Raw genomic sequence first — 12,505 nt, forward strand, 5'->3', positions numbered from 1 at the left:
GCATCCACTGGTACAGCTATAAAATTGTTGCTGCTGTAGTCCTGCTTTCCACTTACACAGGAACATAAAAGTCTGTCAGAAAAACAACAGTAGTGGCAACCTGTATAAAATGAAGAAACACTACCATCATACAGATTTTACTTCAGTTTGGAGCCAGCTACTGAACCAATTTTCCAAAGTGATTAGAAACGGACGCCAACAGCTGCAGCTTCAGTCATTACGTTCCTGTATCTGCCATTTTTTGACAAGTATGGCATTCACCTGTTGAAAGTACAAAAGTACAGAAAAAAAACATTTTGAAAAAATTTTTGATCATCAGTCTGTGTTAAAAGCTGACGATCATGACAGGCAGTACCACAGAGAGAGACAGATCAAGTTTCTTTTGTAATAATCCAATCAGGTCTAAAATAGTATTTATCCCCAACAAGCAAAATGAACCACTGTGGTCCGTAGCTCACTCAGCCTGCAGCATCACTGTTAACAAAGTGTATGCAGGAGACACAGAAAATCTACTTCATTTAGAAATATCACACATCCCACTCCTGCTCAGAAACGCAGTAAGGACAGGAACATTTCTGAGTCAAAGAGTTAGTCCTCTGAATCAGCCAATGAATGCTGCACACAGACAACAAAAAAATCACACAGCTTGAAGAGGTTAAACTTCCCAAGCCAAACAGATCACCTCTACCCAGATTCTCATTTCCCATCTTCTATTTTGAAGTACCCGAGAGAATAAGGAAGTTCTACAGTTTAATCTGCTAAATCCATGCAGCTACCCAAGTCCTGCTCAATCCTCTCTCGTTTCTTACCACACCACTTTGGTTTCTCATGCTGCTCAGCTTAAACATTACCTGGCACGGGGGTTCTGACTGAGCACTGAATTGCCTGTGACAGAACGAAGGGGGAGAAACTCACTTTGTCCTTGCAGGGCCTTTGGCAGTTCTGAGCAGCACACACAGCATTCTCATCATCCGACTCTTCTGCTCCTGACCAGTCATACTTGGAAGGAATATCCAGGACCTTCTTCTCTCTTTTCTTCTCCGTGCTCTCCTTTGCCAGTTCTACCTTTGCCACAACTGCCTTCTCTCGCTTCTTCTTCCGCTCCTCCTCCTTAGCCAGTTTCTTTGCCAGCTTGTTCAGCTCCTTTGTCTTATCCATGGTGAGTTTTAGCTTCTTCTTCTTGGGCTTTTCCAGTTTTTTCAGCTCTTTAGATTTTTGCTTCATATCTCCAAAGAACTGCTCTGCTCTCTCCAGTTTTCGTTTCCGCTTCCTCTCAGAGGAGTCCCTCCCTCTCATTTTCAGTGGTTTTTCATCCATGCTGTCATCCTTCACAGAAAAAGAGATACGTATTTTACTCAAATACAAATTTCCTGCAAACATGAGGTCTGAAAAATATATTTACCTCTACCTTTACCCTGATATGGCATGAAGAAATCTAATCAACAACACACTGTTACAAATTCTAAACAAAAAAAGTACTTCATTTTCACATACTGTAAAAACTTCCTAAGTGTTATCAACTGTGTCAAAGTAGAATCAGCCAAAAATACCCAGTGGAAAAAGTAAATTATCGGGAAGGGTAAGAGGGCAAAATAAGCAATAATTACAACTCCCTTCTCACATTGTTTTTTAACAGAAGTTGAGAAGATTAATTGTTTGCTAGATGCTCCTGCTTATTTTTCATCCGAGGTCAGTCTTGCCTGTAATTATTTTTGAGAGAAAGCAACTGCTGTTTTGGTGATTAAGGAAGAGTAATTGGTGAATTCTTAAAATGTATCATCAACTCAAGCAAGAAGAGAAAGCAACATCCGTTATCTGAACGGCTTCCAAGCTGGCAGACAGTGTAAATACCCTGGCGTCATCAAGAGCTCCCAAATAACAGATTCAGATCACAAGTGGGGCTTACAACCGGCCAGCTCTGTCCCTGCAGGTACAACTGACAGTGACAAGTCCCTTCCACACCTGAAAGATTCACTTGTGTTGTCCTTTGTGCAAACAGTGAGACTTGATTTCAGTCAATGCGGCTATATACTTTAACCTTAATTATTAATAGATTAAGAACATACTCTAAGCCAGCAAAGAGTCTGTTTACTGTACATTACTTAATATAGCTCCCCCACCCCAAACCAAATCCTCTCAAGATTGTATCACAGAAGTCTACTTATTTTGTATGAAAATAGACATAGAATATATTCAACTCAAAATGAGCAGTTCTGGTGAAGCAAGTATTCATAAAGGTTAACCAGAAAATGCTGTAATGCGCACACGCACTCTACACTCCTCACCCCACTCCCCTGGAAAATAGCTTTGCTTATCTATTAATATAACAGCCTGGCATATTATTTATAAAATGTTATTTGCTGGGATTCAAACTGCTCTTCAATCAACCCCCTGCCAAACCCGTTACATTAAAAGAACATTAAGCTTAGGTAGTGCTGGGGCGAAAGGTGGTAAAGCAGCAGCCCTTGGGAGGCAGGGGCAGCTTTATGCCCCACACTTGTAACTGATGCAGTTTGGCAACACTAACTCACCCACTGTGTACGGATGGCATGCAGCAAGTGAGACACCCATGAATACGATCACCTAACCTCACTGTTCACAGCGTGCAACCTTCCGTCTTGCACTTACTACTGAACACCACCAAAAAGCCAAGAAAGAACCATCATCTTATATTCCTCCTGTGCAGCTCAGTCACCCAACAAGCCATCATAAAATCCATAGCTACATACGGTCAAACTGACCCCTAACTGCAGCTGACAGATGATAAAAAACGGGTTCCACTGAAGCTCTTCATCCCAGCAGCTGACGTTCTCTTCCAGCACACATCCCTTGCCTGCTGCATCAGTGCAGCAGAGTGATTTTGACTAGACCTCAGCATCAGCAGATAAACCTGCCTGATCCACTGGCAGCTGGGCAAAGCAATCAGGACATCTTCACAGTGTATCAATAACGAAATCGCTTTGTCTATGTTATTTTGAGGAAGAAGAGGAGCCTTACTGTCGGCCTGCCTTATCAAAACAGTGTTTCCCCAGTAACAAAGTTCAGTAACATACAAGTGTCATGTCATATAAGCTAAGTGTAACTTCTCATCTTCCTAAATGTCTCCTGTAACTGTTTGGCAGATTGGCTGTTTTCAGGCAAAATCAAGAAGGGTGTTTCCTCCCTTAACCTGTTATCTTCTAAACTAAGGTTTGCACATGGACCTACTTGAGAAAACTGTTCTAAATATGGTCAGCTGTGGAGGACAGTGCTACAGCATGAGCGATCAAGAACTGAACTTCTGGACCACTTATTCTGTTATTTCTCCAGGTGAAATCCAAACACGACCAGCAACTGAGCACTCAACTATTCAAGATCTTTATATAAATCCATCAACAGAATGCGGTGGGTTTTTTCTTCCACACCAGAATATTTCTTCGGCTTCCCTACCTCCATGACATGAAGAAACCTGTCCTCAGAGGGTGGGTGAGTGGCCTGCAAAATCCGCCAGATGTGCTGAGTTTCATCCAGAGACACCTCCAGCAGATCTCCCACCATCATCAGATCTTCCAGCTGAGCTTTGGCTCCAGGGGACAGCTCCAGCACGGGGGGCTCCAAGCTGCGAGGCACCAGCGGGCTCTTGCGAGGCTGCTTCCTTGGAGTGCTGGAACCTTTCAGACAGGAGCCAAGACACACAATCCTTAAGGCTGCAAAAGACCTCCAAGATTATCCAGCCTGCGCCATGCCCACCACTAAATCTCGTCCCCAAGGGCCACACCCACCTGCCTTCCGAACGCTTCCAGGGACAGTGATTCCATCACTTCCCCAGGCAGCCTGTTCCAACGCCTGACCACCCTTCCAGGGAAGAAATCTTCCCTAACACCCAATCTAAACCTCCCCAGGCAAAGCCACGTAAAGACAAAAGGGAGAGATCAAAACCAAAAGAAATTACATACTTTTTACAACATTTTGAGGTGGCAAACAGTATCAACCAAAACACACTGGCCAGGTTTATATATCAAATATCGGGAAATTAACTGCAATGTAACTCTGCTGTAAGTTCCTCCAGACAACATATCCTGGACAACTCGTATGGATAACAGAGCAGTTGCACTCCCCACTGACTCTCATCCTGGTTATCCACCTAATTTTATCTCAATGTATACAAAAGCAAATACCTTGAGAGCAGCTTTTAGAAGCAGAGGAATAGGCGTGCTCAGCACAGAAGGACGGAGCAGTCCACATGTGTGTCACCACCTCCTCTGATTTAATGGGGATTTCCTCATCACAAAACAAATTGGGCTCCAAGCTGCTGGAAGATTTTACACTGGCATTGTCCTGAAAAAGACCCACAGAAAACATCCAAGATCAGAATCCAGAAAACACCTACTTCACAGTAAATTCTACTAAGACTGAGCAGCCTGCTGCTCCTAAAGTCCTTCTCTGAAGCACTCCATCAGAGATACCAAAGGCAAAAATGATATCCCTACCTAAATGGTGCATGAACACAGGAACTATGCAGACAGGTCAGTATATTTACAGCTACTGCATGAAGAACACTTGACAAGTTTCCTCACTCAGCAGTCCCTTAAGTATGGTCTTCAGAAGACAACATGATGAAAAGAGGCTTTCTCTTAGCCTACATGATTTTTTATTTTGCTTGAAAAGTCTAACTGCGAGCCCATAAAGACTCGTATCTTCAGCAAAGCAGGGGCATGCTGAGTAAATTACAGTGACTACAGAAAGAAATTATTTAAGATTTTAGAGGTATGGGAAAAAAAGGGCGTTCCAGCACAGCAACAAATATCAATATAATGGCAATCAACACTGCCCTGGGATCAGTACTTTCCTGGCAGTGTTAAATCACTTAAAGTTAGGACCAAAGACTGAAAGAAGAGGGCTGCTGTGAATATTTCCATGAACAGAGTAACGATGGCATGGCCTTGCGCTCAGCTCAGTGTGTTGAGCGAGACGCTGAACAACGTATTGGGGGGCAAGACAACGTCATTTCATGACATAAAAAGGGAGTTTAGGAAAGGGAATCTCTCTCTCTGTGGCCTTCAGCTGCATGTTTTAAAGAAAGCGACACACAAACGAATGATTTCTGTACAGAACTACAAGTGGGAAATTCAAATTTAAACTGCCCAGATGAAAAGGTAGAATAAAAACACGCAGAAGGAGGAAGGTATTTCTCCCTACACTGTAAAGAGTTCATATCTTGAATAATATCTTGTTATGGGTATCTTATTGTACTGCATTAAAGAAGTTCAGGGCTAACATATAAATTGATTTTTTAAAAAATCATCATTAGTGGCCATAGGCAATACTGGCGCAAAGAAATGAGAAAAAACAGAAGACAAAAAAACAAAAACAAATTGCAAGTGCTTTGACCAGTAAATGTGTCTGCCTGAAAGAAATTTTACAAAAAATCTAGCCACTGCACTCCTAATGAAGATTTACTGGCAAGAACCATGTTTTAGCTAAGAAATATACAATATAATCAAACAGATCATATTTTCATATCTACTTCTGTAACAACTGTGCTCTTGAGAAGCCAGAGACTGGTTTTCAAAACACAGCCTACAGACCCTCAGGAACTTCTACAGGGTTTACAGCAAAAACAAATTCATACACGACGCATAATGATCTCTATCTTTTTTTAAACACACTGGAGCACGTCTATGTATCAAAAAGTGAAAAAACCAACCCTTAAAAGTCAACAGCATAAAAATAATTTAATTCCGAGCAACTTTGGCTTCGGGTTCTTTGGTTTGTGGTTTTTTTTTTTAATCTTGCTTCTCCTAGCCTATACCTGAAGAATTTGATTGGATGCCTGAAAATTTGTCTTCTACTCCAATCATATTAGCTGACCTAAGAGAACACATTTCTGGTCTCTATCAGCCTTCCTTAAACAGATTTTTACTTTTAGGTTTCTAAAATTACATACGATGAACATCTGATTCAAAAGGGTTAAGAAGTTAGATTTTTAAATGATGTCAATAGAATCATTAAACAAATTAGATTATGCTCCTGCAAACCCCTGAGATCCTGGCAAGCATATGTCATCTCTCCTGGCATACGCTTTATTACAGCCTCAGAAAATGCCACATCCTTCAGAAATGCCTTATTAAGACTCCTGATGCAAAGAACAGTTTTGGGAACTACTTTTATGTATAAAACTACATTTAATTAAAAGCTCTGGCACCCAACAGCACTGTATTCTTGTTGGCATTTCACAGGGGACTGCAAGACAAACCTGCGCATTTGCATCAGGCTGCTGGGAAACAAAACACTTCAAAATAGGAGATTACAGCAAACCATACCTGGAGAGTGTGCTGCCCCTCTATAAATCAGAATATCTGCCTTAGAAGAATTTACATGTCTCTCAAGAGAGCATCTTTTAAGGCAGAGATGACACTACCACTAAAAAGAAAACACTGCTCAAGAAGAAATTGTGGCATTGCCTGTCTGTACGGATTTCAAAAGGACATTTCAATACCTTGAAAACACAAGGTTTTCTCCACAACTGCCTCTTCTCATGGAAGTTCTTCTCTAGATAAAATACTTCAAAAATTTAACTGCAGTTACAATTTCTGTATTGAATCCCAACACTAATTTTACAACACCATCCAGATACCTTGTCTCAAAAAAAATTCCACGCTCCAAAGTGGAGCACAAGTACCTCCTATCTTTTTCCTCAGCACTGAGGCACCTTCTGAAATCCAAACACTCCGGAAATTTTGCACAAAAACATCACAAAACTTCACAATAGTTCAGAGAATGGGGACGTTCAGCTAAAAATCAAGAACTACCTCTTCTGCCACAGGTGCTAGGGCAGAATAGACACAGACAGCTTAAGATACAGTAAATATTCTGGAAAAAATGGATTGATAAGAGGCAGGTGTTCTGTATTAATTCCATGCAAACAAACCACTCTGGATTACTTACCTTTATGTCATAGCCATATGTCTCCCTGATGTCTTCATCAGAGTCTGTCTCTTCATCATCATAATCCAAAGTTTGTCGTGGGGATGAGGACACACTCCCTATCACTCTGTTAAAGGCTGACTGCTGAAAACTTGTCAAGTGTCCCTGAAAAAAAAAAAAAAAAAAAGGACTATGAAAGGGAAACAATGAAATTTCCAGGAAAAATCTGTAAAAACCTAAACACTTACTAACAAAGAAAACAGCGGCTCCTTTGGCCTGAGGATACCTGCCTGGACATCACAAAAGACACCAGTTACAGCAGGATGTGAAGAGAGATAGAGAAATATCCAAGTAAAATGTCTCATTAGATGCTGGTTACCTGTTTTTTAATCATAGTGACTAGAAAGATCTGGATACTGCTTTTCAGGGCTACAAATTACAGCTTCTTCACCACAGCATGGCCTGACCTCACTCTCAAGGTGAAGAGGTCAGCTATGGAATTATCAGAGTTTAACTACATTCCTCGCTGGAATTTACTAACATGACAGCAAATGCCTGGGAATGACAATCCATGAGAAATTATACATGCTGAGACTGTGGATTCCATCAAGAGGAAAACGGGATTTGGACACCAAAGCAGCGTTTTACACATCCCGAGGCCTGTACCCAGCTGTTACAGCTGACTGATGTTTCTTACACGCACCTTCAGCGGTTGCTATCGACGGTGAGTACAGAGCGACAGCCTGCTCCTGGAGCAGCAACGCCCCCACCAGAACCCAGCCACAACCCGCAGAGCACTGAGCTAAGTAAGGAGTTCTACCGTGTGCAGTGCTCAGCTTTTCACCGCCCTCCCCGCTCCCCCACGCTCCCCCAAGGAAAACGAGGCATTTTGACACACTAAATCAGGGCAAGCAGAGGGCAAAGCAAACGGCTGCCAGCCCCACCTGCAGGTCGGGGTTAGCTGCTGCCTTCTGCAGCTCTGCACTGATGATTTTCTCCGTTTTCTCCCGGGCTGCCTGCTCCACCATGCGCTGGCTGAGCACGGAGAGCTTGGCCAGGGCGGAGGAGAGCTCGTCGGTGGCCAGGGCCTGGCGCGCGCGGTCCTGCCAGCTCATGGCGCGCTCCGTCAGGCACTGCAGGGCCTCCCCCTCGGGCAGCCGCACCGGCAGCTTCTGCAGCGACACCAGCAGCGACAGGATGGTCTCCAGGCGCGGCCGGCGCGAGCGCTGGCACAGGGGGCACAGGAACTTCACCTCCTTGGCCTGCCAGCTGGAGCCCTTCTTCTGAGAGCCGCTCTTGGGCAGGGGCACGCAGCCGCTGTGGAACCAGTCCTTGCACAGCTCGCACTGCAGCATGAACCCGCTGGCCGTCTTGCGGCAGATGCAGAACTTCACCTCCTCGATTCGGTCCACCATGGTCATCTTGGCCAGGTTGGCTGCCCTGAGAGCATGCATGGCTTCGATTTCCTTCTGCTCCCGCTCCTTGAATACAGCCACCTGCCCCGCAAGGACAAAAACACGTCGTGACCTCCACAGCTAAGACACGTTTCATTTCATTAGCAATGCAGAAAGAGGAAAACAACCAGCCAACCCAAATAGATCAACACATCCAAACTAGCCCAAAATTTAGCCACGACATGATCTAGTTAAAGCTGGTATCTAAGACACCTCCTCCTCAGTTGCTCATTACCCCCTAGAGCCTTTCTGATAGAGATGCTACATAAACTTTAGACAACCTTCTCAGTATCTACAAAGTTTCTGAAGTTCATAATATAAGGCCACCAGAAGAACAGGTTTTGACTCCAGAGAAGAAGTCAGAATCTGTTCCATTCATCTCTTTACCCAGACAATGGAGCTGAGCATTGTTTCACAAGCATCTGAGTGACCAGTACCTTCTGAAGCAACTCGCACCTCCTTAATGTTTCCACTCAGGTAACTATAACCACACTACATAAATACATTGTGTGTAAGCCATATTAATGACCCTGCATAGATTTGCTTTGTTCCCAGAGAAAGGGCAGTCAGATGACAGCAAATTCTTCTGATAAGCAGCATGAATATCTTCCAAAAAAGAGGAACCAAATAAAACATTCCCTACAGCTCAGTGTCCGTGACCAAGCGTTTGCAGGCTGATCACAAAATTGATGTAACCAAATGTGTCTTGGTCCTGGTTAAGGCTGAGCTGCATCTCATTACTTCATTATTTCAATAAATGCTAATATTAGACGAGCAGCCACAGATATTAACCCAAGAGCATTTAAGTCTTACACACACCCAATGGTATTAAATACCAGCAGTTACACTCTGAACTGTGCTTCCCTCTGCTTTCACTGCAATTAAGGTTGAACTCCAATCTTGTGTCAAACACCATGTAAAGAGGTATCTTTTTCAGTGAAATTCATTTATCCGTTCTTCCCTAGAATTTCTACAGATGAGAAATGACTTAAGCCGACACGTCAGGAAACGCCACCTTTCCCTGCTCCTTACCACAGCTGCAGCATCCCTGGCCTCCTCCAGCCCATCCTCCAGTTCACTCAGGGATTCCAAGTCCAGATCTTTCTCCTTTTCCTTCTCCATCAACTCCTTGGCCCTCTTCCGCCTGTTCTTGCTGCTGCCGTAAACGCCGATATCCGTGCGCGGGCTCAGCACCTGCAGGCACCAAGGACACCCACGCTGTCAGAGCCCAGGACGGCAGGCACATCTCCCCAGGGAATGACAGCAGCGTCACCACGAACAGGAACTGCCCAGCAGCCCAACCAGTACCGCGGCAGGTCAAACTGAGAGCCACTGTGTCCGATCAAATTACTGAATTTATTTGGATTACACTATCATACAGATAGCTAACCAAAATACTACATGCAGTGAGGCACCCACAGTTCAGCATTCACTTCAAGGACTTTTATCAAGCAAGTCTTAAAAATTATTTCGTATTTACATCAGCAATTTGGTTTCTGAAAAACCACTACAAGTATGCTATGATATTAAATTTGATATTAATAATTGATATTAAATGCCTTTTAATATCAATATGAGAGGCTGAAAAGCACTTTTAAGGACAAGAATAAAGCTTTAAGGCATCATGACTAGTTGGAATGCATACTTAAATATAAAATCTAGCAAATTAAATTCAATCTAGGAAAGCTCAAAGCGCTTTCAGGAAAGCAATTTAGGAAAACACAAGACTAGAACATATTAAGTAACTAGTTAGGCAGAAGAGTATTGAGAAAAAGAGCGTATCACAAAGTGAACAAAAATTAGCGTGAAGAGGCTGCAATAGGGAAAATCCCACTGGAAAAGGTTAAACATCAGTACCCCCTTTGAGACTCAAGATGTAATTACTGCACTTCACACAGCACTAGGGAACCAGGGAGTGGGGATTATGTCTGGATTTGGACATCTCACTAGAAGTGAAGACAAACTGCAGAGAATTAACAACGTAAGAGAATGAAAAATACAGCCCCCGAGAATGCAGCTGAACTGGAACCGCTCTCCTTAGAAAAGGGAAGCCTCTCAAGTAGATATGATAGATCTTCAAACACATGATTGGTTTTGATTAAAACAAGGACAGTCACTACATCCACTGAAGTGAAATAAACAGTAGATGACTAATTTTTCTTAAGCAGTTTATAAAATACCTACTTTCTTAGCATTTAAACAGTGAGGCAAGTGAAAACATTTATCACCTCGAGACAGCCCTGTGTCCATTTCAGGCCTACATTTCTTCAACGACAAAAAAATTGCTCTACGTTCCCTCTTCCTCCAGAAGTAAGAGACGAGGTTGCCTATGCATAAAAGAGGAGCAACCAAAAAGACTTTCTGCCTTTTTCACTCTTAGCTGCAATGAGGCTCTATTCTGAAGAGGGCCTGTAACCTGGTGTGAGTGAACCTCCAGGGAGCTGAGGGCCATCAGGCCCACTCTGTGCCAGGGCAGTGCGTGCTGCTCACCTGCAGCAGGCTGTAGCTGGAGTTCTTCTTGAGGAAGGTCCTGCCCGTGCGCTCCCTCCAGGCGCGGGCGGCGGCCACCTGGGACTCCAGCTGGGGCAGCGCGTCCAGGCGCACCGGGATGGGCCGGCCCTTGGCCGACAGGCTCTCCAGCTGCTCCAGGTACGCGTAGTTGCTCCCGTTCTGGGGGGAAACAAACCTCTCTAAGCCAACAATTCCATCCTTACATCAGCTGCCAGCCTAATTTCAAGCCACACGCTATTTTGTCACTGCCTAAAATAGAGTTCCATAGGAAAGGAAAGGAGGGCAGTGTTTCAACCCACTGTCATTCTAAACAATTCTCTCACACAGCTTTTATTTTAACGCTCATTTTGACATGGCCAGCTGGCCTATGGAGTAGCACAACATTCCGTTCCCAGTTATCTAAATGCTGTCTGTTCAACGGCAGGAGTTGCAGAGGGGCTGATGTGAAATCAGTTGGGATTCTCACTTCAACTCCTGACAAGTACCTGGTATAAGATAAGCAGTTCTAGTTTGGCAATCGGCACCCAGAAATACCACACAACTCTGGATCAGGTTATGTGGGTAGACCAGTAGAAGGGGAAGTTACTGAACTAATTCATCTCTTCCAGAAAATTCTGGCCACCAGTGCCATTAAATCTTACAATCTTACAATTTTAGGGAGAAAACAAAACCCAAAAATTTCCACAGCCAGATCCACAACTGAAAACCTGAGAGCATCCTTTCTGCTGCAGGTAAATATTTTCAGTGACAGCACGGTGAACAGCTCCAAAACCAAATACCGTACCATAATGTATTTGCTGGCTTTTACATCCCCTCTGAAATGCACATAAGGAAGGGAAACTGGAGAGCCAGCAGGGAAACAAATGCACAAGAAGCAAATCAAGTGCACAAGCTCCAGTAAACACATTTGAGAGCCACAGCAAGGCTTCTCTTCGGGCCACCTTTGTGAGGAGAGGTGCTAGGAATAAAGGACACACGTAAATAAAAGAGTGCAAGCAGAAGATTCCAGTCCCTGCTGGAGCCCTACCTGAACGGCCTCCACTTTGGCTGTCCAGTCTCTAGCCCGCTGCAGGGCTTCCTTCAGCGCCAGCACATTGGGCAGGTAAGCAGGGATGTTCCTGGCTTCGTTCACAATGCCCTCCAGAGCCATCATACTTTGGCGTGGTCTAGAGTAAGAAAAACCCAATTCCAGCCTTCTCTCATAATGCCACTCATCTAAAGCCATAACTGTGACAGGCTGGCGATGCAATTCATCACTACACTGCAGTGTAGGATAGCACTGCTCTATGCTTGGAGGGTGCTACAAGTAACAGGAGGTGAGAAAGCTGATGGGCTTGGCACAGTGAAGCATCACAACCCCAGAGCACCAAGAAAGCTGTCTCGTGTTGGTGGCATAGTCAGGGCTCTTTGGTGAGGGGAATCAATTGCAAAGCCAGCAGCAACACCCACAGCTTCAGCTTCCTGCTACTGTGCAACATGATAGGGAATCAACACTTCTGCAATTCATCAATCTCAAATCCAACTCTTGAGCAATCTAACTGCTGGGAGGTAAAAAAAACCCAAAACAACAAAACAACAAACCCAACAAAATAAGAAAGGTAACTACAGCTTCAAGGACCCAACTTTTCATCACA

General features: G+C 44.0%; 1 protein-coding gene across 2 annotated transcripts in view; it reads right to left on the bottom strand.

Annotated features, from left to right (window-relative positions):
* The window catches only part of KDM5A (lysine demethylase 5A), a 46,941-nt gene that overhangs the window by 3,693 nt on the left and 30,743 nt on the right, over positions 1 to 12,505 (bottom strand). For both annotated transcript variants that reach the window (XM_066184234.1, XM_066184233.1), the window contains exons 20-27: positions 11,899 to 12,037; positions 10,851 to 11,030; positions 9,393 to 9,554; positions 7,851 to 8,402; positions 6,928 to 7,071; positions 4,158 to 4,317; positions 3,430 to 3,650; positions 916 to 1,326 (exon numbers count right to left, since the gene is read on the bottom strand). In XM_066184234.1, coding sequence (XP_066040331.1) covers positions 916 to 1,326; positions 3,430 to 3,650; positions 4,158 to 4,317; positions 6,928 to 7,071; positions 7,851 to 8,402; positions 9,393 to 9,554; positions 10,851 to 11,030; positions 11,899 to 12,037 — 1,969 coding nt within the window. The remainder of the gene's footprint in view (positions 1 to 915; positions 1,327 to 3,429; positions 3,651 to 4,157; positions 4,318 to 6,927; positions 7,072 to 7,850; positions 8,403 to 9,392; positions 9,555 to 10,850; positions 11,031 to 11,898; positions 12,038 to 12,505) is intronic.

Source organism: Chamaea fasciata, unplaced genomic scaffold (genome assembly GCF_029207755.1).
Source record: "Chamaea fasciata isolate MVZ Bird 193981 ecotype frontalis unplaced genomic scaffold, bChaFas1.0.hap1 SCAF_5, whole genome shotgun sequence".
Taxonomy (NCBI): domain Eukaryota; kingdom Metazoa; phylum Chordata; class Aves; order Passeriformes; family Sylviidae; genus Chamaea; species Chamaea fasciata.